Source organism: Bubalus bubalis, chromosome 5 (assembly GCF_019923935.1).
Source record: "Bubalus bubalis isolate 160015118507 breed Murrah chromosome 5, NDDB_SH_1, whole genome shotgun sequence".
In the NCBI taxonomy this organism is placed as follows: Eukaryota; Metazoa; Chordata; class Mammalia; order Artiodactyla; family Bovidae; genus Bubalus; species Bubalus bubalis.
Window position 1 is genome coordinate 82,091,137 of NC_059161.1, and position 27,019 is coordinate 82,118,155.

At 38.4% G+C, this 27,019-nt stretch overlaps 1 protein-coding gene across 9 annotated transcripts in view; it reads right to left on the reverse strand.

The window, feature by feature from the left end:
- Positions 1-27,019, reverse strand: part of DEUP1 (deuterosome assembly protein 1) — a 141,045-nt gene that overhangs the window by 16,191 nt on the left and 97,835 nt on the right. For 6 of the 9 annotated variants that reach the window (XM_044943363.2, XM_044943366.2, XM_044943367.2 and 3 more), the window contains 2 exons: positions 16,010-16,161; positions 10,298-10,412 (listed from right to left, as the gene is read on the reverse strand). The exons of 2 other annotated variants lie outside the window; for them this stretch is intronic. In XM_044943363.2, the coding sequence (XP_044799298.1) occupies positions 10,298-10,412; positions 16,010-16,161 (267 nt within the window). Of the gene's footprint in view, positions 1-10,297; positions 10,413-13,853; positions 13,966-16,009; positions 16,162-27,019 lie in introns of those variants that run through there. One more of the 9 variants, XM_044943364.2, reaches the window with a different exon arrangement.

Genomic DNA, 27,019 nt, shown 5'->3' on the forward strand with positions numbered 1-27,019 from the left:
TGATAGCCATTCAGCAACGTGTCCCTTCCTTTACCCTAGCTCCATGCTAGACACATGGTAAAACTCAGGCCGAATTAAAACCGCTTGCACCAAGCATGCACCTGAGTGGTTGAATGCTGGGCAAGTGAATGGAGGAGAAATTACATCACACAGGGACTAGTTTCACTTAAAATTCATGAGCACAAATTCACATGGTTAGTGAGCACTGCCTGGTCGTTCTCCTGCACTTCCCTAGTATGCTCACTTTCTTAATCATGGCCACACAGCCTTGCCTCTTTCTCAGGACCTTCATTCCTCCGTGCCACTCACACTTAGAGCCGTATTTTAGGCCACACTGTTTCAGAGACCCTTCTTTCTACCTACACTGTGGATTCTATTCCGTCTTACCTTCTTAATGACCTTGCTTCTACAAATAAACCTCACCCCTTGGATCCCACTCCACCTCTTTCACCACCAGATGTTTCTCCTCTTTTTGAAGATTCCCATTGGAGCACTAAACATTATGGTCTAAGGCTTTGTCTTGGGACAGCATCTCCATTTACACACCACCCTTATGGCAGAAAGTGAAGAGGAACTAAAAAGCCTCTTGATAAAAGTGAAAGTGGAGAGTGAAAAAGTTGGCTTAAAGCTCAACATTCAGAAAACGAAGATCATGGCATCCGGTCCCATTGCTTCATGGGAAATAGATGCGGAAACAGTGGAAACAGCGTCAGACTTTATTTTTTTTTTGGGCTCCAAAATCACTGCAGATGGTGACTGCAGCCATGAAATTAAAAGATGCTTACTCTTTGGAAGGAAAGTTATGACCAACCTAGATAGCATATTCAAAAGCAGAGACATTACCTTGCCAACAAAGGTCCGTCTAGTCAAGGCTATGGTTTTTCCTGTGGTCATGTATGGATGTGAGAGTTGGACTGTGAAGAAGGCTGAGCACCGAAGAATTGATGCTTTTGAACTGTGGTGTTGGAGAAGACTCTTGAGAGTCCCTCGGACTGCAAGGAGATCCAACCAGTCCATTCTGAAGGAGATCAGCCCTGGGATTTCTTTGGAAGGAATGATGCTAAAGCTGAAATTCCAGTAATCCAGTACTCCAGTACTCCAGTACCGAAACTCCAGTACTTTGGCCACTTCATGCAAAGAGTTGACTCATTGGAGAAGACTCTGATGCTGGGACGGATTGGGGGCAGGAGGAGAAGGGGACGACAGAGGATGAGATGGCTGGATGGCATCACTGACTCGATGGACGTGAGTCTGAGTGAACTCCGGGAGTTGGTGACGGACAGGGAGGCCTGGTGTGCTGCAATTCATGGGGTCGCAAAGAGTCGGACACAACTGAGCGACTGAACTGAACTGAACTGAAGTATTATCATCTAGTCTGATAGATTTAAGTATCAGCCTCATGCTAATTAAAATGCCCCTTTTTTATTTTCAGGTCTAGTCTATTCCTTGAACACCAGATTCACATATCCTATTGCTTGTTTAATTTGCATGTTTAGTAAACACTTAAGTTTAAATGTCTAACCTGGAAATAATGAATTTTCTCCACTAACACTGCTCCTTCCTAGTCTTCCATGTCAGAGAGTGGTGCTACTATGTACCTGAGGCTCAAGCGGAGATCCTACGAGTCATCTCTGAGTCTTTTCTTTCCACCGCCAATCCACTGTCAAGTCTCATTTGCTCTCCAAAATATTTCCTGGATCCAACACCTCCTGGCTCCACCTCCACTGTTCCCTAGCCAGCAGCACCATCTCTTGCTTCGACTATTGAAATAGCCTGACAGTTGTTCTCTCCACTTCTACCTCTGCCTATCTATAATTTATTTGGCAGTCAAATGGATCTTCAAAAGATTTTTAAAACAGATTATATTCTCTACCATTTGCAACTTTCTCATGGCTTCCCACTGCTTTCAAATAAACTCCCAACTGCTTCCCATGGCCACTGTTTCTACAGACCTGGAGTTCTCCTGCCTATTTCTCTGTCCCTATTTCATTACACACTTCTTAGCTCCAGACCACATACTTCCCCTTTTCTGGTTCTCAAACTTAACAAACTTTGTTTTGCCAAACAGATTTGACCCGGTCATTCCATCTGCCCAAAACTCTCTACTTCCAGGTTTTTGTAAGGCTGGATCCTTTTTTGTTATTTAAGTTTCAACCTAAATGTCCCCTTCTCAGTAATCATTTTCCTAGCCACTTAAAGTCATCGCCCACTCTCATCAGTTCCTTTCACATCATTTGCTGTCTTTTCATCAATTTTTATAGTATTTATAACTTTTTGATTTTTTAATTTGTTTGTAGTCATTAACTGTTCCCTCTCTTTTGAGATAAAATTTATATAAAGTAAGACTAACCATCTCAAAATGAACAATTTGGTATGGATTTAGTATAGTCACAGTGTATTAAATATCTAGTTTCAAAGCATTTTCATCATCCCCAAAGGAAGCTGTACCCATCAAGCCTTGCTTCCTGGCTTTCCCATCCCCTTATACTCCTGGCAACCACCAACCTGCAATCTGTTTTAATCAGATTCACCTATTATCGGCATTTTTATGCAATATATAACCTTTTGTGTCTTGTTTCCTTCAGGTAGCATATTATCCAGGTCCATCCACGTTATAGCATGTATCAGCACTTCTCTCCTTTTCATGACTGAATAGTATTCTACTGTGTATACATACCACTCTTCGTTTATCCATTCACCCACTGATGGAGTTCCCCTCTTTTTTCACCACAGTGTAGACTTGTCTATCTCATCAATGAGTGTTTAGAACAGAACCTGCCATATAGTGAGTGCTCAATACATGTTTACTCCATCAGTGACTGAGTGAATGATAAACACTAGTTAAGGGACAGGTATACCGAGGGAGAACCTTGGAAGCAGACTGGGAAAGAGTGATCAGAAAGGCAACAGGAGAACCAGTGGAGAATAGTGTCTTAGAAGTCAGAGAACATGATATCAAGAGACAATGATTAAGGAAGATGAGTTCTTTAAACTGTCTATTTAATTAACAATGAGGATGTCATTGGTGGTCCGAGCAGGAACAGCACTGATGTGGAATAAAGAATGCAACAGTGGATGGAAGTCAGTGGACTCAGAATGGCGGTCTGGGCCGTGTCTTTCAGGAGCCTCCAGGGCTGCCATCACAGCCAAAGTTCCCCGTGCCCAGACCTACAACAGTAGAGAATTTTCTTTCCTGGATGACTCTGTAGTTATGAGCTCCTCAAGTAACAATGTAGAATTTTAGAGGTGGAAAGAAATCCAGCATTCATTAAGTTATACAATAGACACTCTTGCATGTCTTTTAAATGCCTACTAGTGCCAGACATTATTTTTGGTGCTAGGGTTAAAACAGCAAGCAAAAATAGAAAAAATCCTACTTTAATGGAGCTTAAATTCTAGAGGAAGGAGGCAAACAAAATATGTTATAATAAAGTACTATGGATAAAACAAAAAATAGAATATGATGAGGGAGGTGCTACTGTTCCTCAGATGTTTCTGATGAGGTGATATTTAAGCAGAAACTAATCATCCTAAAGTCACCTGATATTAGAACAGTGAAGTCACGTCACGTGCATGCTGTCATGTCCGACTCTTTGAGACCCTATGGTCTGTAGCCCACCTGGCTCTTCTGTCCAGGGAATTTTTCAGGCAAGAACACTGAAGTGAGTTGCAATGAAGCCTTTGGCAATTTATCACTTTTTTCCCCCCTCTTGCTGGGTTGGATTATGTGTTTACTTTGGAGTCCTTAAAGAGAGAAGTTTTGCTGATACAGAACTTGCTAAGTCCTCTTGGAGGTTCCCTTAGCTTAAATGAGGAAGTTTATTTACTTTATTGTTATGGAATTTTATTCTGTTCAGATAATTTTGACATTTTATGTTGAGATGAAACAAAAGAGCATTGCTGGGCTTTCAGTTCAGTTCACTTGCTCAGTTGGGTCCGACTCTTCACGACCCCATGAACCGCAGCACACCAGGCCTCCCTGTCCATCACCAACTCCCGGAGTCCACCCAAACCCATGTCCATTGAGTTGGTGATGCCATCCAACCATCTCACCCTCTGCCGTCCCCTTCTCCTCCTGCCTTCAGTCTTTTCCAGCATCAGGGTCTTTTCAAATGAGTCAGCTCTTGGCATCGGGTGTCCAAAGTATTGGAGTTTCAGCTTCAACATCAGTGCTTCCAATGAACACTCAGGACTGATCTCCTTTAGGATGGACTGGTTGAGATCTCTAAAACTTCCAGAGTTGATGGTTTTAAATCTTCCTCTTCCACAACAGCTTAAATCTTACTACCAGCCTCTCCCAAAGCAGCTGACAGATTCCAGAAAGGCAGAGAAGTGTTCATGACATGCCTTGACCAGCTCAAACATTTTCTGTCTTTTTTGTTTGTTTGTTTGTTATTGTTGTTTATTTTTATCACTGTACCCAATATTGGTATATCATGGACAGGCAGTGAAAAATTACATAATACACTTTGAATACAAGTGAAGGTAACTGCAAGAGCACTACTAGTTTCTGAGGTAAAAAACCTACATATCTTTAAAAACTGTGATTATGTTCAACAAATCAAATCACAAGGTAGAAAATCTCAGCAAAGAACTGGAAACTAAAAAAAAAAAAATCAAATGAAAATTCAGGAACAGAAAAAAAAAAATTAACCTACAGTATGAGGCCACTTCCTCAAGGCTGGGAGCAGTGGCTCTTTATGCACAGAAAACAACACAGGAAAGAGAACAGGGAATGAGGAATTTAAAACCTTTCTCACCTGTTTTACCAGGACAGCATAATCAGGTACCAAAGCTTGACAAACATAACAACGAAATGTTACAGGCTAATTTCTCTCATGAACATAAAGCAAAACTCTAAACCAATATGAACAAATCAACTCCAGTGATCGAGTGTGGTTTATTCTAAGAATTCCAAGGTTGGGTTAACAATCTAACATCAGGAAAAAAAAAAATGCTACATTAACAGATCAAAGAAGAAATTATATGGTCATTTCAACAGCACAGGAAAAAGCAATTGATAAATTCAATACCAATTTGTGAAAACAAATTTAGCAACCTAGGAATAAAAGGAACTTCTTAATCTTTTAATAAGGAACCTGCAAAATATTTATAGCAAATATTATGCACAATAGTGGCATATTGAATGTTTTCCCTTTGCAATTGAAAATGAGAGAAAGATGCTGGCAATATCACTTCTACTGCTTTACATTTACTAGAGGTCCTTGTGTACAATAAGGCAAGAAAAAAAAAAAGTATGAATATTTGAAAGTAGGAAGTCTGTTGCTGCTGCTGCTGCTATGTTGCTTCAGTCGTGTCCGACTCTGTGCGACCCCATAGACGGCACCTGCCAGGCTCCCCCGTCCCTGGGATTCTCCAGGCAAGAACACTGGGGTGGGTTGCCATTTCCTTCTCCAATGCATGAAAGTGAAAAGTGAAAGTAAGTTGCTCAGTCGTGTCCGACTCTTAACAACCCCATGGACTGCAGCCTACCAGGCTCCTCCATCCATGGGATTTTCCAGGCAAGAGTACTGGAGTGGGGTGCCATTGCCTTCTCCGAAAGTAGGAAGTCTAGCTATCATTATTTTGATTCTGAGTACAGAAAATCCAAAGGAATCTCTAGAACTGGAAAACACTGTGTGCTTAGTCACTCAGCTGTGGCTGACTCTTTGCATTCCTATGGACTGTAGCCCGCCAGGCTCCTTTATCCATGGGGATTCTCCAGACAAGAATACTGGAGTGGGTTGCCATGCCCTCCTCCAGGGGATCTCCCTGACCCAGGGATCGAACTCAAGTCTCCTGCATTGCAGGTGGATTCTTTTTTTTTTTATTTTTAAACTTTACATAATTGTATTAGTTTTGCCAAACCATCCAAGCCACCAGGGAATTTTGATTCTAAATATAGACAATCCAAAAGAATCTATAGAATTGGAAACCATATATAAATCAAATTGAATATTTCCATGGGAAACAGGACTGAGGTCGTTCCTTACACCATATGCAAAAATTGATTCCAGGTCTATACTTAAGTAAAAAAAAAAAAAAAAAAAAAAAGCCAAAGCTTCTAAAAGATAACATAGATAATATTTTTATAACTTTGGGACAAGCAAAAGTTGTAAATAAGACACCAAAAATATCAAGCATAAAGAAAAATATTTATAAGTATGAACACATTAAAATTAGGAACTTCTGATTATCAAAACATTCTATTAAGTGAGAAGGCAAGTATGAATGGGAGAAGATATTTGTAATACCTATAACCACCAAAGGGTTTAAATCTAGAATATACAAAGAACTTCTATAAATCAATAAGACAATTCAATAGAAAATTAGATAAGCAAATCAAATAGATATCAAATATCAAAATAGTCAATAAATTTATGAAAGGCACTCACCTCATTAGTCTCCAGGAAATAAGAATTAAAGACACAATTAGATGTTACTACCCACTGACCATGGGCTTCCCAGATGGCACTAGTGATAAAGAACCTGCCTGTCAAATGCAGGAGATATAAGAGACCCCAGTTCAATCCCTGGGTCAGGAAGATCCCCTGGAGGAGGGCATGGCAACCCACTCGTGTTCCTGCCTGGAGAATCCCGTGGACAGAGGAGCCTGGCGGGCTACAGTCCATGGGGTCACAAAGAGTCAGACATGACTGAGCGACTGAGCATGCATGCATGCACCCACTGACCATGAGAGTTAAAATTAAGACCAATAACAGTTAAAAATTGTTGGAAAGAATACAGAAAAGGAGAATACTCACACACTACTTATAGGGCTGTGAACTGACTCAAACAGGAAGAGAGCTTGACAGTACATGCTAAAGCTGACCTTGTGCATATTCTGTGACCTAGCAACTCTGAGTGAGGTGGTTCATGGTAAAGAATCCACTTGCCAATGTAGGAGACATTGGTTTGATCCCTGGGTCAGGAAGATCCCCTGGAGAAGGAAATGGCAACCCACTCCAGTATTCTAGCCTGGGAAATCCCATGGACAGAAGAGCCTGGCAGGCTACAGTCCACAGACTTGCAAAGACACAACTTAGCAACTCAACAACAACAATGACCTAGCAATTTCATTCTTATGTATAGATCCAATGGAAGCGTGTACACATGTGCACCAAAGGACACTTACAAGGATGTTTTTAGGAAAAGTATTTGTAATCACCTCTAAACAGGAAATAATTCAAATGTAGAAAATGTACTGGTCATAACAAACACCCTCTTTCAACAACACAAGAGAAGACTCTATACATGGACATCACCAGATGGTCAACACCGAAATCAGATTGATTATATTCTTTGTAGCCAAAGATGGAGAAGCACTATACAGTCAGCAAAAACAAGACCAGGAGCTGACTGTGGCTCAGACCATGAACTCCTTATTGCCAAATTCAGACTTAAATTGAAGAAAGTAGGGAAAACCACTAGACCATTCAGGTATGACCTAAATCAAATCCCTTATGATTATACAGTGGAAGTGAGAAATAGATTTAAGGGCCTAGATCTGATAGATAGAGTGCCTGATGAACTATGGAATGAGGTTCGTGACATTGTACAGGAGACAGGGATCAAGACCATTCCCATAGAAAAGAAATGCAAAAAAGCAAATTGGCTGTCTGGGGAGGCCTTACAAATAGCTGTGAAAAGAAGAGAAGCGAAAAGCAAAGGAGAAAAGGAAAGATATAAACATCTGAATGCAGAGTTCCAAAGAATAGCAAGAAGAGATAAGAAAGCCTTCTTCAGCGATCAATGCAAATAGAGGAAAACAACAGAATGGGAAAGACTAGGGATCTCTTCAAGAAAATCAGAGATACCAAAGGAACATTGCATGCAAAGATGAGCTCGATAAAGGACAGAAATGGTATGGACCTAACAGAAGCAGAAGATATTAAGAAGAGATGGCAAGAATACACAGAAGAACTGTACAAAAAAGATCTTCATGACCAAGATAATCACAATGGTGTGATCACTGACCTAGAGCCAGACATCCTGGAATGTGAAGTCAAGTGGGCCTTAGAAAGCATCATTACGAACAAAGCTAGTGGAGGTGATGGAATGGAATTCCCGTTGAGCTATTCCAAATCCTGAAAGATGATGCTGTGAAAGTGCTGCACTCAATATGCCAGCAAATTTGGAAAACTCAGCAGTGGCCACAGGACTGGAAAAGGTCAGTTTTCATTCCAATCCCAAAGAAAGGAAATTCCAAAGAATGCTCAAACTACCACACAATTGCACTCATCTCACACGCTAGTAAAGTAATGCTCAAAATTCTCCAAGCCAGGCTTCAGCAATATGTGAACCGTGAACTTCCTGATGTTCAAGCTGGTTTTAGAAAAGGCAGAGAAACCAGAGATCAAATTGCCAACATGCTCTGGATCATAGAAAAAGCAAGAGAGTTCCAGAAAAACATCTATTTCTGCTTTATTGACTATGCCAAAGCCTTTGACTGTGTGGATCACAATAAACTGTGGAAAATTCTGAAAGGGATGGGAATACCAGACCACCTGATCTGCCTCTTGAGAAATTTGTATGCAGGTCAGGAAGCAACAGTTAGAACTGGACATGGAACAACAGACTGGTTCCAAATAGGAAAAGGAGTTCGTCAAGGCTGTATATTGTCACCCTGTTTATTTAACTTATATGCAGAGAGTACATCATGAGAAATGCTGGACTGGAAGAAACACAAGCTGGAATCAAGACTGCCGGGAGAAATATCAATAACCTCAGATATGCAGATGACACCACCCTTATGGCAGAAAGTGAGGAGGAACTTAAAAGCCTCTTGATGAAAGTGAAAGAGGAGAGTGAAAAAGTTGGCTTAAAGCTCAACATTCAGAAAACGAAGATCATGGCATCCGGTCCCACCGCTTCATGGGAAATAGATGGGGAAACAGTGGAAACAGTGTCAGACTTTATTTTTTAGGGCTCCAAAATCACTACAGATGGTGACTGCAGCCATGAAATTAAAAGACGCTTACTCCTTGGAAGGAAAGTTATGACCAACCTAGATAGCATATTCAAAAGCAGAGACATTACTTTGCCAACAAAGGTTCGTCTAGTCAAGGCTATGGTTTTTCCTGTAGTTATGTATGGATGTGAGAGTTGGACTGTGAAGAAAGCTGAGTGCCGAAGAATTGATGCTTTTGAACTGTGGTGTTGGAGAAGACTCTTGAGAGTCCCTTGGACTGCAAGGAGATCCAACCAGTCCATTCTGAAGGAGATCAGCCCTGGGATTTCTTTGGAAGGAATGATGCTGAAGCTGAAACTCCAGTACTTTGGCCACCTCATGCGAAGAGTTGACTCATTGGAAAAGACTCTGATGCTGGGAGGGATTGGGGGCAGGAGGAGAAGGGGACAACAGAGGATGAGATGGCTGGATGGCATCACTGACTCGATGGACGTGAGTCCGAGTGAATTCTGGGAGTTGGTGATGGACAGGGAGGCCTGGTGTGCTGGGATTCATGGGGTCGCAAAGAGTCGGACACAACTGAGCGACTGATCTGATCTGATCTGATCTGATGTCAATAGTGGAATGGATAAATTGTATCATTATGGATAATCATATCATTATATATGGTATTTATATATAATGTAATACTAATGGAGAAACAAAAGTGGATAAACCACAGCTAACAATATGGATAATGACTCTCATCAAACAATGTTCAAACAATGGTGGAAGAAAGAATCCATGCAAAAGAACACATGCAGCATGATACGATTTATCTAAAATTTACAAATGGCTACAACCAAGTTGTGACTTAAAAGGTCAGGACAGTGGTTATCTTGGGAGCAGGCTGGAGTGACTGGAAGGGCGTGGGAAGGGGGCCTCTGGAACGCTACTAATGCTCTGTTTATTACCTGGGTGCAGCTGCACTGCTCTGTTGGCTTTTCAATAATTCATCAAGCTGTCCAATTCTGCCTGTGCATCTTTCTGTATGTATGTCAGAGTCAGTAAAAGAGATTTTTTTTAAAACAGTCACAAAAGATCACTTGTAGCTCTTTAAAATATACAGATCTTTAAGGCTCATGGAATGTCCAGAAGTGACTTGCATATTTAAAAGTCACCAGTAATTTCAGCCTGTACTTGAGGTGAAATACTTCACGAAACATTATGGATGCTTTTCCTTCTATAGATAGTCACAGCTGAATTACTTGCAGACCCATCTTGGAGTCTTATTTAAAGAGCAATATATTTTTTTAAACTACTCTGTACATATCAGTAATATCAGTATCAGTGTAAGAGTATTCACTCCATAAAGGAGAAAATAGTAACCAATAGTCAGCAACTCACCATGGGGAATACTTCCTCATCACTAACCAAAGGACTGGTTATTTCTTTGGTTTGAAATGGCAAAGATGGCAATGGAGGTGTTGCGCTTCTGTTTGGCTCACGATCGTGGTTAAATCTAAAAGAGAAGGACTGGTTGTCATTATTGCTACCAAGGTCACCTGCTTATTTATGGAGCTAAGAATTTAAATTTCTCTGATTTCTAACTGTGGGGAAAGCATAACAAAATATTTGGGCTTGTTATCTGGGTATTTCTTTGAAAATAATTTTGCTGACAATTTCTATTCCACGTAAAAGACTTAGAACAATTAATAATGAAGCAGGAAACTTACATAATTGCTAAAAATATTCTGCCATTCTTACTGCCTATATTGTTTCTCTTTCTGTGTTTTACTGTTTTGTCTCTTTGCTATTTAATTAAATGACATTAAACCAGTATGAGAAAAATTTTTTAAACAGCTAACACAGCTACCCTTGACAACTCTAAACAGACACTCTTTTCCTATTCTCATTTTACTTAACCTCACTGGCTTGCTTAACATAATCGTTCTTCTCTTTTTTTTTTCATGCTAGAATAAGTCTCCGTACAATAATAATAATTCTAATTTATGTAGAGCTTAATAATTTATAGTATGTTTTCAATTTACATGATCTCCTAAACTCCTCCACACTTAGTTGCATGACCTTGAGCAACAGGTAACTATATTTACCTGTAACTTTAATTTTTTCATTTATAAAAAAGGGTTGTTATGAGAATTGAACTCCACAGTTTGATGAAAAGCACAGTATAGAATTGGTTGTTTGTGCCAAAATATAGGGTAGAAGATTAGACTGAATAAAATACCAGTGGGATTTTAAATTTTGGTGTGCTGACTAAACAAATGAATAATAAAATAAACAAACCAACTTACCCTAAAATTTTACACAAAAAGGTCCTAACAGTATGGGCTGTTTGGAACTAAATAAGTATCTTCTCTGAACATTAATTCATGAAAATGGGGTTTAATCAAAATCATCAAAGACCATGGAAACATAAAAATCCTTTCAATTTAAAGTTATTTATTTTTACTAACAATTCAAATTCTCTACAGGTATTGAGTCTTCATATTTTAACTTTACACAGTTTAAAAAATTTACATTATTTTTCTCTGTTCTTATCCAAAGACTATCTATCTATATAGACTTCTTTTATTATGCAAACGTTTTCAAAGCTATGCATACAAATAGCAATAAAAGTTAAGTGAGGCATCTGTAAACTAGTACATAAAAACAAAACATGCTTTCCATTTTTATTTATCTTGAAATGGATTTTTTTAATCCATTCTTCCAAACCATAATTACCATGGAAACAGAACAGCAAATTAAACTGAAATAACATGGTTTATGATGTGCAAAATAAAAGGAAACATCCCACAATTCAAATAGAATTATAACAATTGCCTTGTACATCTGCATAGAATCTTCTGTTAAACCTTTTAATGTGAATGAGTCCATCTATACTTCAAAGCACAGTGGAAAAAAATAAGATAATTATAGAAATGGTTCAAGAAATATACATCCCTCTGTAATCTCAATTATACAGAGATTTCAGGGAAAGTATTATTTGCCCTAAATTATCTAAATAATTATCTCAATTATCCATTTTGCTTTGGATGTATAGATACAACTTTATGATCTTAATTACTAAAATTTATACATGAACGTTTTCTTTATTGTAAGATCAATAAAGTGCAGAGAATGAAAGGAAAGACTACATTATGAAGCAAAGCACTTTTGCTTTAAATCATCTTTATATGACAGAAAAGTTCTTCTTCTAGAATACAGCTCTTCAAATACTTCATAAAACTACCTTGCAAAAAAATACTAAGTGTATCAATTTAAAAGCTATCTTAAAAATTATTTCAGAAAGCTTTTACTACCATCTCACAAGCTGGTCTGTTCCATAGACCCTATTGTAAGGCCTCTCCTTGCTTTGCCAGGAGGGCAGGAGCCAGTGTCTTTGTTGGAGAGAGCTCTACCCAACTTGAGCCAGCTGGAGGGCTGAGCCAACCGCACAGTTTACAGAGCCGTCGTCTACACAGCCCTGGCCCTCCGTTGAGTTTACAAGCCTCCCTGGGCTACATACAGCGTGCCGTCTTCAGCAGGAAAGGGATCCCTTCACAAACTAGGCTGATTTACCACTTCTGGCCTCCCCTTCTAACACTCCTCATAACACGCCTTATTCCATTATTTCCTAGCCTGGAACTCTTCAGGCTACTGTGTTTTTCTCTCCTGAGCAAGACCCTGGTGCAAAATTGACTCAGCTTACTTTTTTGCTTCTAGATAAATAACTATTCATTCCTTGACAAGAGATCCTGTAGAGTGATTATGACAAACCTGACTTTGTGGTGTTTTAGTATTAGAAACTTTTAATTTCCTGACTAGATCTGAAGCAATTTTATTGATTAGCTTGTGATTACCAATATCTGTCCAGCACATGATATAATTCTTAAAGCCATATATTTAGTTTTAAGTATGAACTATATATAGAGATAAAACTCCATCATACACTACAAAACTGATTTGCCATTAAAATTAGTTATATATTAATAGTTCTGGATACCACTATTCTAAGTTAGCTTGCAAATGATCCTTAAACTTCAAAACTCTAACTTAATTCTAAAAACGCTGAAAACATTAACTACCTCCATTGCCAGATTCAGTCTCATCTCATTCATTAGTCTTGTTTGTGTGTTTCTGGTCCCATCACACTGCTTGCAGGATCTCAGCTCCCTGACCTGGGCCACAGCAGTGAAAGCCTGGAATCCTGACCATTAGGCCACCAAGGAACTCCATTAAGTTTTTTAAAGTGCTGAATAACTTTTTATTGGAAAATAAATCCTTTGAAATATCCTAAAATGCTTCACATTTTAAGTGGAGGAGCACAAAAATCTTATCACTTCTAACAGGAGTGAAAAGCAATAAAAACTGAGTTAACTTCCAAGTAGACAAAAGCTTATTTTAATAATATATTATACAAATCTTCCTCAGTCAAAAGCAAGAAGGGGTTAAAAATTAGACTACAGACTTTAAAATGTTGTGGAACGTTATGTTCCCATACCTTTATCTAAAAGCTTTTTCCTTTCTAAAATACTTTAATAAGACCTTATTGTATTAGCCATTGATATGTAAATATGACTGTGTGTTTTTTGATTATTTTCTTCCTAATAAGTACATACAGCTTTTAGTATTTGACTTCACTGAGCTGTGTTGTGAGGGTAGGAAAGGACATTGCCTTTTTTCACTTGCTAAAATTAATAGATATGTGCTTTACAGTTCTCCACCAGTGAGTTCACAGTGTCCTTGCCTCTCAACAATTCTTTCCCCATAGTGGGTTTTACATGGTACTAATTTATTCAGAACATTTGAAATGCTGTTTCTTTTAAAAATCAGGTCACTGGAGAACACTGAAATCAGACAAGCCATTAAAACAAATTTAATGAAACTTTGAACAAATGAGACTGGCAGGACACAGGGCTCTGCAGTAGGAACAGTTGCCGAAGCTGCTTATTAAGACAGTGTCCCGCTGAGCATGTTACCTCTTACACTGCTCCGTGCCCCCGGCCGCCTTGTTTCTGTTAGGCACTCTTAACACATTCCGTACTGCCCAGGCAATCCAAACAATAAAAACACTGTTTAAAGACAGGAAAAGGCAGAGGAACTATCTTTTTGTTTAAAGAAGAACATCTAGTACCTTCACCTGAGGCTTTCCAAGTTATTCCCAACAAGCAAGAATAGGAAACAATGTTCTGCATTAACAGGGGTGCAGTACAGACCAGGGGCTGAGAAGACGCGGTGAAGAGCCTTTATAGCATCACTGGGCTGATTTTCTCTTACAGAGAGAAAACCACATACAGGGGGTGGGGATGTGACCCCTGGAGAAATGTATCCATGGGGAGAGAAGTGCGTTGTAAAGGGTTTATTCTATATTAGAAATTATATTCTTACCCCCAGATCAAGGTTAGATTTTCTGGACAGATTTGCAGTTACCCTGGCCAGTCATCATGGGGACACTCAGCAGAGAGCTGCCCTCTGACTGGGGCGCATGCCCCTCACCCTCTCCACATCCCTTTTGGACTCTTGCTGCACCGCCCCAAACATACCACCCTACCGACTGAAGAAGTGCCCCTGTGGAGCAGCAGCAGGCTTCTCTCATTCCCTCCCCTGACCACCTGAAGAGCTATTAGTTCAGCACTTCTGAGTGCTTGCTGTTTCTAACACTGGGTTAGAACATATCCTTCCGGCACACACAGGGCTAGGGTGGTGAGAGTGGGAAAGGATGTACTACACGCACAAGGATGCTGAACAGTCGTGTCGAGTACAGCCCCTGGACTTACGGACTGTCTACCTGCAGCACTGGGCTACTTAGGGAGCCGGGCATCACCCTTCCCCAACAGCACTATCTTTAGAGGAAATGTCAGATTCAGCCATTGTTTATCCACCAAAATATACTTTTTAGGTACTGGGAGTTGGAGAAGTATCAATATTATTGTAAATACTAACAACTTTGTTAGAATAATAATATCAATGATAATGTCTAACATTTAGGGAATTATACATTTTACAAAGAAATAGGTTTTCTCCTATAATCCTCAGAAAACCCTTATAATTATTATCCCTACTTGTCAGATGGGAAAATAAAGGTTAAATATTTGAATTCCCCAAAGCTGCAAATATTATCTGTATGTGAATTTTTCATGCTAAGTATTATGAGCTTTTAAACAAAAGTTGTATTGATGTTAGGTCTGGACCTATTGATTCACCATTTCTCAGCACCATGGAATGTTAATAAACCTGATATCAAATAAGTTTGGGGAATACTGCACACCATACCTGTTCCTGGAAACTCACAAAGTAATTAGCACATTAATGGCTTTGCAAAATCCTGTAGAAAAGAAACTTGTTTGTTTTGCTGAGCATTTTCCCAGTACTGGAAAATGGTGAAAGAACTCCAGAGACAGTTCTGACTCCAAACATATTTTATTAAAGTTGAAGAAATTAGTCAAATGTTAAGGCTGATATAGTTACTTAAATTTTGAAGAAAGAGATTTTAAAGAGCCTGGGGATAATGTGGGCAGCAGGTATTGATTTTCCTTGTGCTTCTCTCCACTCAGAGAAGACCCCTCTCACACACCCACAGGTTCTTTCCTGTGAAAAGCGTCAGTACAAAGTGTACATATATCTGAAGTTAAGCCAGACATGCTATCTTCCTGTGAGTGAGTGAGTGAGTGAAAGTCGCTCAGTCGTGCCCGACTCTTTGCGACCCCATGGACTATGCAGTCCATGGAATTCTCCAGGCCAGAATACTGGAGTAGGTATTCTGTACTCTGACATAAAAAAAAAAAAAAAAGATTACTTTTGTATATTCTGTAAGCCACATCAGGTTCTAAGAAAGTTCTGAACTGACAAAAATTCATTTTAACAGTCTACTCATTTCACTGTTAACCTTTGAAAGCTACTGAGACCATAGAATTTCATGTATCAGTGTATCAAGACTATTGACTTGTCTCCATAAACAAATTTTAAGCAGCTGAAAGGAAAGTGTATAAAATTACAATTAGATTATTTAAAAACAAATTTCACTTGAATGTTTGTACATTTATATCCTTATGTAAGTGGAGCTGACATACCCATCTTCATTTTTACCCCATCTTTATTTGGCTTTGATAGGCATACCTTCCTGCTTCTTCATAGGTATTTTGATTAGCCCATGTTGATTTTCCACTGGCATGAAGTTTTGCAAGATCATTTCGGAGTCTTTCATTTTCGTATTCCAGTTTGTTAATAGATGTATGCCTTGAATGTTCCCTGTTAGTGAAGTCTACACTCTAGAGAATAAAATAAACTATCATTGAAAAAATTGTTACATACAAGAGATGCATATTTTCTGTGCAACTTTATTCCTGTGTACCTCCTAAATGTCTCTCTTTACCTCCCACCTTCTCACAACACAGGTCCTCAGTGACAGCTGCCACTTAACACATCACAGTGAGGGGGATGCCCATGCTCCAGTACAGAAAAGGCTCACTGCATGCATTACTGTTCTCTGTAGCTAGAACAAATTGTTAGTTTTAAGACTTTCTGTGTTAATAGGGTATGCCTTCTAGTGCTGACTAGTAATGGAACCAGAATTAACATATCTTTTAATTTTAAATGATTTGTTTTCCACATTAAAACAATATATGTCATTATAGAAAATCACATATCAACCCCTCACTGTTGGGTGGTATGAAAAATTATATATTAAATCAATATGATGGCAGTCTGATTCTAGGCCATTCTATACCAAGATCACCAGATCCTGGATGAGACTGTGCCAATAAAACAGTCTTGAGCAATGCAGCATCATGAAAAAGCTTTATTGTCTGGTATGGGCAACCCAATGGTTAATGTCATAAAAGAATAAGAAACATATTTAAATCACAACATGAAAAATTTAGAGCAAGATTAAAGATTTTTGATGCTATCTTAATTAAATGCTGTAAGAAATTTCTTAGGGAGAGTCTAAACTTTTTTTCTCACAAAATTTTAAAAAACAGGATATATTCTAACATGAAAACTCATGAAAATGCTTTAAATAACCCCATGAAGTCCTTTATAATAGAACTATGATTTGAATACTCATGAATTATGCTGATTAAACAATAGTTCTCTGCTTTCAGAAGAGTAATATTTTAGTACAGAAAGCATAACATGAGTAAAATATCTTTTTGAAGCTCCAATTTTCTATGTTTAAAAGCTCATAAGACTATAGATGATTACGGCTTAGAATTGTCATTTTTAAGTTTCTAAATTTAAGGCTTTGAGTGCCATTGCATATAGGCTGGCATGTGATAAAGTCACTCAAAATTTTTTGACTAATTGCACATTTTAAATTCTTCATATACAATAGTAATATCAATATTGATAAATAAGAATAGAAATGTATATATTAAAGCATTAAAAATGCTTACCTGTTTTATGTTTTGCTTCAAAGGCCAAATCTGTTCATTAAAACTTCTGTTTACTGCCTAATTATTAGGTATGTGTGTTAGTCGCTCAGTAGTGTCCAACTCTTCGAGATCCCATGGAGTATAGCCCACCAGGCTCCACTGTCTGTGGAATTCTCCAGGCAAGAATACTGGAGTGGGTTCCCATTCCCTTCTCCAGGGTATCTTCCCAACCCAGGGATCGAAACTAGGTCTCGCACATTGTGGGCAGATTCTTTACCGTCTGAGCCACCTACACTATCCTTTTATAGAAGTTTATAGATTACTAGAACTAATCAATGACTATAGTAAAGTTGCAGGATATAAAATCAACACACAGAAATCACTTGCATTCCTATACACTAATAATGAGAAAACAGAAAGAGAAATTAAGGAAACAATTCCATTCACCATTGCAACGGAAAGAATAAAATACTTAGGAATATATCTACCTAAAGAAACTAAAGACCTATATATAGAAAACTATAAAACACTGGTGAAAGAAATCAAAGAGGACACTAATAGATGGAGAAATATACCATGTTCATGGATTGGAAGACTTAATATAGTGAAAATGAGTATACTACCCAAAGCAATCTATAGATTCAATGCAATCCCTATCAAGCTACCAACGGTATTCTTCACAGAGCTAGAACAAATAATTTCACAATTTGTATGGAAATACAAAAAACCTCGAATAGCCAAAGCTATCTTGAGAAAGAAGAGTGGAACTGGAGGAATCAACCTACCTGACTTCAGGCTCTACTACAAAGCCACAGTTATCAAGACAGTATGGTATTGGCACAAAGACAGAAATATAGATCAATGGAACAAAACAGAAAGCCCAGAGATAAATCCACGCACATATGGACACCTTATCTTTGACAAAGGAGGCAAGAATATACAATGGATTAAAGATAATCTTTAACAAGTGGTGCTGGGAAATCTGGTCAACCACTTGTAAAAGAATGAAACTAGAACACTTTCTAACACTATACACAAAAATAAACTCAAAATGGATTAAAGATCTAAACGTAAGACCAGAAACTATAAAACTCCTAGAGGAGAACATAGGCAAAACACTCTCCGACATACATCACAGCAGGATCCTCTATGACCCACCTCCCAGAATATTGGAAATAAAAGCAAAAATAAACAAATGGGACCTAATTAAACTTAAAAGCTTCTGCACATCAAAGGAAACTATTAGCAAGGTGAAAAGGTAGCCTTCAGAATGGGAGAAAATAATAGCAAATGAAGCAACTGACAAACAACTAATCTCAAAAATATACAAGAAACTCCTACAGCTCAACTCCAGAAAAATAAATGACCCAATCAAAAAATGGGCCAAAGAACTAAATAGACATTTCTCCAAAGAAGACATACAGATGGCTAACAAACACATGAAAAGATGCTCAACATCACTCATTATCAGAGAAATGCAAATCAAAACCACTATGAGATACCATTTCACACCAGTCAGAATGGCTGTGATCCAAAAGTCTACAAGCAATAAATGCTGGAGAGGGTGCAGAGAAAAAGGAACCCTCTTACACTGTTGGTGGGAATGCAAACTAGTACAGCCACTATGGAGAACAGTGTGGAGATTCCTTAAAAAACAGAAAATAGAACTGCCTTATGACCCAGCAATCCCACTGCTGGGCATACACACTGAGGAAACCAGAAGGGAAAGAGACATGTGTACCCCAATGTTCATCGCAGCACTGTTTATAATAGCCAGGACATGGACATTATAATAGCCATGTCCATCAGCAGATGAATGGATAAGAAATGTGTGGTACATATACACAATGGAGTACTACTCAGCCATTAAAAAGAACACATTTGAATTAGTTCTAATGAGGTGGATGAAACTGGAGCCTATTATACAGAGTGAAGTAAGACAGAAAGAAAAACACCAATACAGTATACTAACACATATATATGGAATTTAGAAAGATGGTAACAATAACCCTGTGTACGAGACAGCAAAAGAGACACTGATGCATAGAACAGTCTTATGGACTCTGTTGGAGAGGGAGAGGGTGGGAAGATTTGGGAGAATGGCATTGAAACATGTGTAATATCATGTATGAAACGAGTTGCCAGTCCAGGTTCAATGCACGATACTGGATGCTTGGGGCTGGTGCACTGGGACGACCCAGAGGGATGGTGTGGGGAGGGAGGAGGGAGGAAGGTTCAGGATGGGGAGCACATGTATACCTGTGGCGGATTCGTTTTGATGTTTGGCAAAACTAATACAGTGTTTCAGGTTTAAAAAAAAAAAAAAATCTTTAGAAAGGTCTACTTTTGAACGGAAAAAAATGCTCCAGGAGGTCAAACGTTCTCAAAACAATATTGGCCAATGTGACCTTTGGGAAAGAAGGGTCATTCAAGGTATTTCTCTGCTTGTTAGGCCCTTGCCTTTAGTATATGTTAACTTCGCTCATTTGAGATATACTAGTACAGATAAAAAAGTAATCTATAATCTGCTTTAAAGGAGACAGGATTGCTTATTCTAAAATTTGAGCCTGTTTGTGATAAATATAAAGAAGGTAAACCTAATACAATTTTCCTCTCCAAAGACGAACATTCATGGGCAGATCTGTTTGAAAAACAATCTTGGAAAAGATTCAAAATTTTCTCCTAAAAAGACATCACCTAGTCAAAATATATAACTCTTGATAGTCTGCTGCTCTGTTACAATTTCATTCAAAAATTTTCTGTAAAATTAGATTTCACCTGTGACTTTTCTGCCCAGTGTTGGTTTAAAGTATTTAAGAATGATAGTAATGATTTTTTAAAAAACCCACAATTTTCTAAATGTACCATAATTAAGTAAGTATTGTAAGTATGACCTGAAAGAATTACACAGGTAATGGATTTATACAATTTGTATTTAAAAACATTTTCCATTTTCCTGGATAGCATTTTTGGTGTTCTTTCATTTCATTTTTTCCTAAATACTTTTCAATGATTTCAAAAATATATTCTCCAGTAGATGGTTATCATGTGAAAACGGTCACTGATTAAACTTTACCTACGTATTGTTGATGGGTTCTTTTTACAGGCCTAATCAATTTCTTATTCCCTACCCCCGCCCCCCCCACCCAATTTTAAGGTTTCATAGTTTTAACTGACTTTTCTTCTTGAAATGGTGAAACCTCATGGTGCCTGTTTACTTGAGCACACAGTTGGGTTACTGAACTGTCTGAATGATAGTATTTTATCAGTACTTTTTCTCTTAAATAATAGTTAGACTAACAAAGTATTTCTATAGAAGGGCTGACTTTAATCATGTTTTAAAGCTAGTATATTAATTTATAGCATGTAAATGAATGTTTTAGATGCTTAAAGTTAGTCACATAGTTGAGTCCGACTCTTTGTGATCCCAAGGACTGTAGCCTGCCAGGCTCCTCTGTCCATGGGGATTCTCCAGACAAGAGTACTGGAGGGGGTAGCCATTCCCTTCTCCAGGGGATCTTCCTGACCCAGGGATCAAACCTGGGTCTCCTGCATTGCAGGCAGATTCTTTACCAACTGAGTCACTAGGGAAGCCCTTTAGATGCTTATGAGGGTACTAATTTTTTATGCTGTTATTTTATTTAGCAAACTGTATGGATAGTGAAAGGCCAATTAGTCTTAAAAACTACTGTAAGTTCTGAGTTCTGACTAAATCTAATTTTATAACACCTTCCCTAAGTGAAAGAAAATTTAACAAATACAAATATAAGTCTAAGTAAATATGGAATCACAAAAAAGCCTATCATGATAAACTTGATCCTTTGTTAATTACCCAGGAGCAGAATAAAGATAAACCCCTCACTTTTCTCTATATAGTCAAGCTTTTGCACAAATCCATGGAAAACATATTTTTAAAAGCAACAAACAAACACCAAAAAATATCCAAATAAACCAAAAACTTCTTGCTAATCCTGGTCTTAAGTATGTCACTGAGACCAGAGTAAAACTTACATGCCAGGTGATTAGTCCCATTAGTAAATTCTCCAAAGGAAAATGGGGGTTGTAACAGCCCCAGGTATGCAATAGGTAAAGGACTGAGTGCAAGACTGCTGTTTCTACTATTGGGTGGGTATGAACTTTCAACCTTTTTTCCCTAAGTGTAAATGATCAGGAAGCTTCACACTTAAGCAGAAAAGTTATCAAAGCTCTAGTAATTCAGAAATGACCTACCTTTATATCAGTAATTCCACTTGTCTAGGAAGGAAAAAATAATTGTTATTTTAATATTATAGAAATACCACGTATTTTAGAAGACTTAAAAATAATAATGTAAATATTATGGCTTTTATTGCCTGGGGTAAAATTTCAGCACAAATTATTTAATTATATGTTTACTTATTCATTCCAATTATTTTAGAGAGAATTAACTAATTATGGGATTTTAACACATAACAGATATGAATTTTCTTTATGAAATCTTTAAACTAATAAGTGTTAAATAAATGACATAACAGATTATAAAAGCTTAAAAGAGACAAGAGTCATATGGAACTCTTTTTTATTATTCAGTAGACACTTGAGATTTTTCTCTTTGGGCAATGGCTTGACTATGTCAGTTAGCAAAGTTAATTCCAAATCTTCATATATAAAAAATGGAGAGCAGTTATAAAATCAGCTTCCTAAAAGGGGGGAGTGTGCTCAAGATGGCATAGCATAGCACAGTAGGAAGACCCTGAACTCACCTGTTCCAGGGGCAAACCATAATAACTCCTTACACGGCAACCTGAAGACTAGCAGAGAAGATTTTATATGTCTAAAGATGTAAAGAAGGAACCATAATGAGATGAGTAGAAGGGGTGGACTAAGAAGGGTGTAGTCAGAATCACATCCCTGGATCAGCAATTCTCAAACTGAAAGAATATCACAATTACAGAGGTCCTCCTCAAGCAGCAAGGGATCTGAACCCCACATCAGGCTCCCTAGCTTGGGAGTGTTGTACTGGGAAGATGAGCCTCTAGGATGTCTGGCTTTGAAAACTAGCAGGCCTTACCTTTGAGAAAGCCAGAGGGATACAGGGAACAGAGACTCTGCTCTTAAAGAACACACACAAAATTTCTCATGCTCTGAGTCTCAGCACAGAGGCAGCAGTTTGAAAGGAGCCTGGGTCAGATCTACTTGCTCATCTTGGAGAGCCTCCTGGAGAGGGGAGTGGCAACTAGGACTGCCCTGGGGATGGAGGTACTGGTGGCAACCATTCTCGGGAGCTTATTCCACCATGTGGACACCAGCACTGACAAACACCATTTTGGAGACCTCCCTTTAACCTCTTTGTGCTGGAGGTTACCAGCCCACCAGCTGGTTGGCACCAGTCCCAGGACTTCATGGACTGCACATTCAGCTGTGCCAGCATCTGGCCCCACCCACTAGAGGGTTGGCACCAGCCTTGGGCTTCACAGGCCCCACGATCAGCTATGCTGGGATCCAGCCCCACCCACCAGTGGGAAAGCAGCCAATACATGAGGCAGTGGCTGGCAGCCACCTTTGCAAGGGGCCAGCCCTGCCAACCAGCATGCCCACAGTAGCTGGCCATGCCACAAGAGAAGAGTTCACATAGCCCAAACATGAGGCAACCCAAGAGCATATGACTCCATTGAACACAGGGAGTGCTCTGTTGAGCCCCATAGAACATCTTCAACACAAGGCCACTTCTCCAAAATCAGGAATCATAACCAGCCTACTTAGTATGAAGAAATAAAAAAGAAAATTGGGCAAAATGAGGTGAGAGAGGTATAAATCCATATGAAGAAGATGTAGGATAAGCAATCTACCCAGTAAAGAGTTAGAGGTAATGATGTTAAAGATGTTCAATGGACTCAGGAGAAAAATGGATGAATACAACAATAAGTTTAACAAAGAGAAAACACAAAGAAGAACCAAAGAAGAGCTTAATAATACAACAGCTGAAATAAAAAAATATACTACAAAGAATAAACAGTAGATTATATGATAGAAAAGAACAGACCAGTGAACTGGAAGATAGAGTAGTGGAAATTACCCAAGAAGAGTTCATGCTGATCCTTTTCAAACTGTTCCAAAATACTGAAGAGGATGGAATGCTTCTGAACTCATTCTAGGAGACCAGTATTAGCATGATGCAAAAACCAGACAAAGACACCACAAAAAATATTAATGGGTCAGTATCACTGCTGAACATAGATGCAGAACTTCTCAACAAAATGTCAGCAAATTAAGTTTAACAATACATTAAAAAGATTATACACTGTGATTATGTGGGATTTATCCCAGGGATATATGGATGGTTAAATACCCACAAATAAATCAATGTGACATACCACATTAAAAAATTGAAGAATAAAAGTTATATGATCATCACAATAGATATAGATAAAGGTTTTGACAAAACTTAACATCCATTTATGATAAAAGCTCTCCAGAAAGTGGGCATAGAGGGAACTCATCTTAACATAATAGAGACCCTATATGACAAACACATAGCCAACATCAGATTCAACAGTGAAAAGCTGAAAACAGTTTCTCTAAGATTAGGATCAAGACAAGGATACTCACTCTTGCCACTTATTTAACAGTACTAGAAGTCCTAGCCACAGTAATGGGACAAGAAAAAGAAATTAAGAGATTTCAAACTGGAAAGGAAGAAGTAAAATGATCAATGTTTGTAGATGACATGAAACTATATAGAAAATCCTCAAGATGCCACCAAAAAACTATTAGACATAATAAATTAATTCAGTAAAGTTGAGGGATACAAAATTAATATACAGAAATCTTTTACATTCCTATATACTAACAATGAACTAGAAAGAGAAATTAGGAAAACAACCCTATTTACAATCACATTAAAATAATAAAATGCCTAGGAATAAATCTACATAAGGAGGTAAAAGACATATACTTGGAAAATTATAAGACACTGATGAAAGAAATTGAAGATATCACAAACAAATGGAAAGATATGCTGTACTTATAAATTAGGAGAATTAATATTTAAAAACTGACCATACTCCCCAAGGCAATCCTTATCAAAATAGCAATTGTATTTTTCACAGAACTAGCAGAAATAATTCTAAAATTTGTTCAAAAACACAAAAGACCTTGAATAACCAAAAAATATTGAGAAAGGAGAACAAAGCTGGATGTTTCATGCCTCCCTGAGTTTAGACTGTTCTACAAAGCAAAAGGAAGAGTGGGCAGCAGAGGATGAGATGGTTAGATAGTACCATCAACCCAGTGGACATGAATTTGAGCAAACTCCGGGAGACAGTGGAAGACAGAGAACCCTGGCTTGCTGCAGTCCGTGAGGTTGCAAAGAGTCAGACATGACAACAAGAACAAAGCTACTGTAATTCAGACAGTATGGCACTGGGGCAAAAACAGTACACTGACCAACGGGACAGACTAAGCATCCAGAAATAAATCCACACTTACATGGTCAATTAATCTATGACAAAGGAGGCAAGAATATAATGGGTAAAAGACAGCCTCTTCAGTAAACAGTGTTGGGAAAATGGACAGCTACATGCAGAAGAATCAGACTGGACTACTCTCACACCATGCACACACTAAACATAGGATGGATTAAAGACTTACATGTAAGGGTTCCCTGGTGGTCCAGTGGCTAAAAATGGCATGTCCACCTGCCAATGCAGGGGACATGGGTTTGATCCCTGGTCTGGGAAGATTCCCAGATGCCCCACATATCTTGGGACAAGATTCCACATATCTTGGGACAACAAAGCCTGTGGGCCGCAATGACTGAGCCTGCACACCTAGAGTCCATGCTCTGCAACAAGAGAAGCCCACACGCCACTACTAAGGAGGAGCCCCCGCCTGCCACAACTAGAGAAAACCCATGTGCAGCAGTGAAGACCCAGCACAGCCAAAATAAATAAATAAACCTTAAAAAAAGACTTAAATGTAAGACCTGAAACCAAAGAACTCCTAGAAGAAAACACAATATACTTATCAACACTGGTCTTAGTAATATTTTTTTGGATCTGTCTCCTCAGGTAAGAATAAAAAAGCAAAAATAAACAAATATGCTTGCATCAAACTAAAAAGTGTTTGCACAGGGACGGAAACTATAAACAAAATAAAAAGGCAGCTTAACGAATGGGAGAAGATACTTGCAAATGATACTTCTGATGAGGGCTTAATATCCAAAATATATAAAGAACTGATACAACTCAACATAAAATAAATCTCATTAAAAATGAATAGAGGATATGAACAGACATTTTTCCAGTGAAGACATACAGATGACCAAAAGACATGAAAAGATGCTCAACACTAATCAGAGAAAAGTAAATCAAAACTATAATGTGACCGTTTTATACTTGTTAGAAAGGCTATCATAGAAAAGACAATAATTACAAGTGTTGGTGAAGATGTGGAGAAAAGCAGTGCTTGTGACCTATTGGTGGGAATATAAGTGGTACAGTTTCTATGGGAAAAACTATGCAGTTTCCTCAAAAGATTAAAAATAGAACTGTCATATGATTTAGCAATTTCACATCTGTGTATTTATCTAAAGGAAACACAAAGACTAACTTGAAAAGATACATATATCCCAACGTTCACCGAAGCATTATTTTCAACAGCCGAGATACAGAAACAACCTAAGTGTCCATCAAAAGACAAATGAATAAAAAAATGATATGGTGTATATATACAATGGAATATTACTCAGCCACAATAAAAAAAATGAAATCTTGCTATTTGGGGCAACATGGATGAATCTAGAGGCTATTATGCTATGTGAAATTAGTCAGACTGAGAAGGACAAATATCATATAATCTCACTTATATGTGGAATCTGAAAAACAAAACTAAACAGGCTCAAGGACACAGAGGACAAACTGATAGTTGCCAGAGGGGAGGGTGTCGGGGGCAGGTAAAACAAGTGAAGGGGATTTAGAGGCACAAACCTCCAGGTAGAAAATAAATAAGCAATCATATGTACTATACAGCATATGGAATACGGTCAATAAAACTGAAATAACTTTATATGGGACAGATGGTTACTAAACTAATGTGGTGATCATTTCATAATACACACAAATGTTAAATCACTATGAGGTACACCTGAAACCAACATAGTATTTTATGCCAAGTAAATTTCAATTAAAAAAAAACCTTCCTAGGCTTCTCTGGTGGCTCAGCGATAAAGAGTCCACCTGCCAATACAGGTGATATAGGTTTGATCCCCGATCTGGGAAAATCCCACGTGCCACAGGGCAGCTAAACCTGTGCGCCACAACTACTGAGTCTGTGCCCTAAAGCCCGGGAGCCACGGCTACCGAGCCCGCGTGCCCTGAGCCCTGAGCCCATGCTCTGCAACAGAGGATGCTGCAGTGAGATGTGGGCTCACCACAACTAGAGAAAGAGCCTGCACAGCGATGAAGACCCAGCACTGCCAAAATAAATACGTAAAACCACATTAAAATTTTTTTAAAAAACCTTCCTATACGAAGGATAATCCTCATAAAATATAAATGATTAAGTGCTATTTTAATAAGCATCATGTTGAAGCCTATAACCAATGGCATTCCATTTTATGACAGCCCATTAAGCAACCTTTAGACATATATATTATGTATGTATGCTGCTGCTAAGTCACTTCAGTCGTGTCCGACTCTGTGCAACCCCATAGACGGCAGCCCACCAGGCTCCCCCATCCCTGGGATTCTCCAGGCAAGAGTACTGGAGTGGGGTG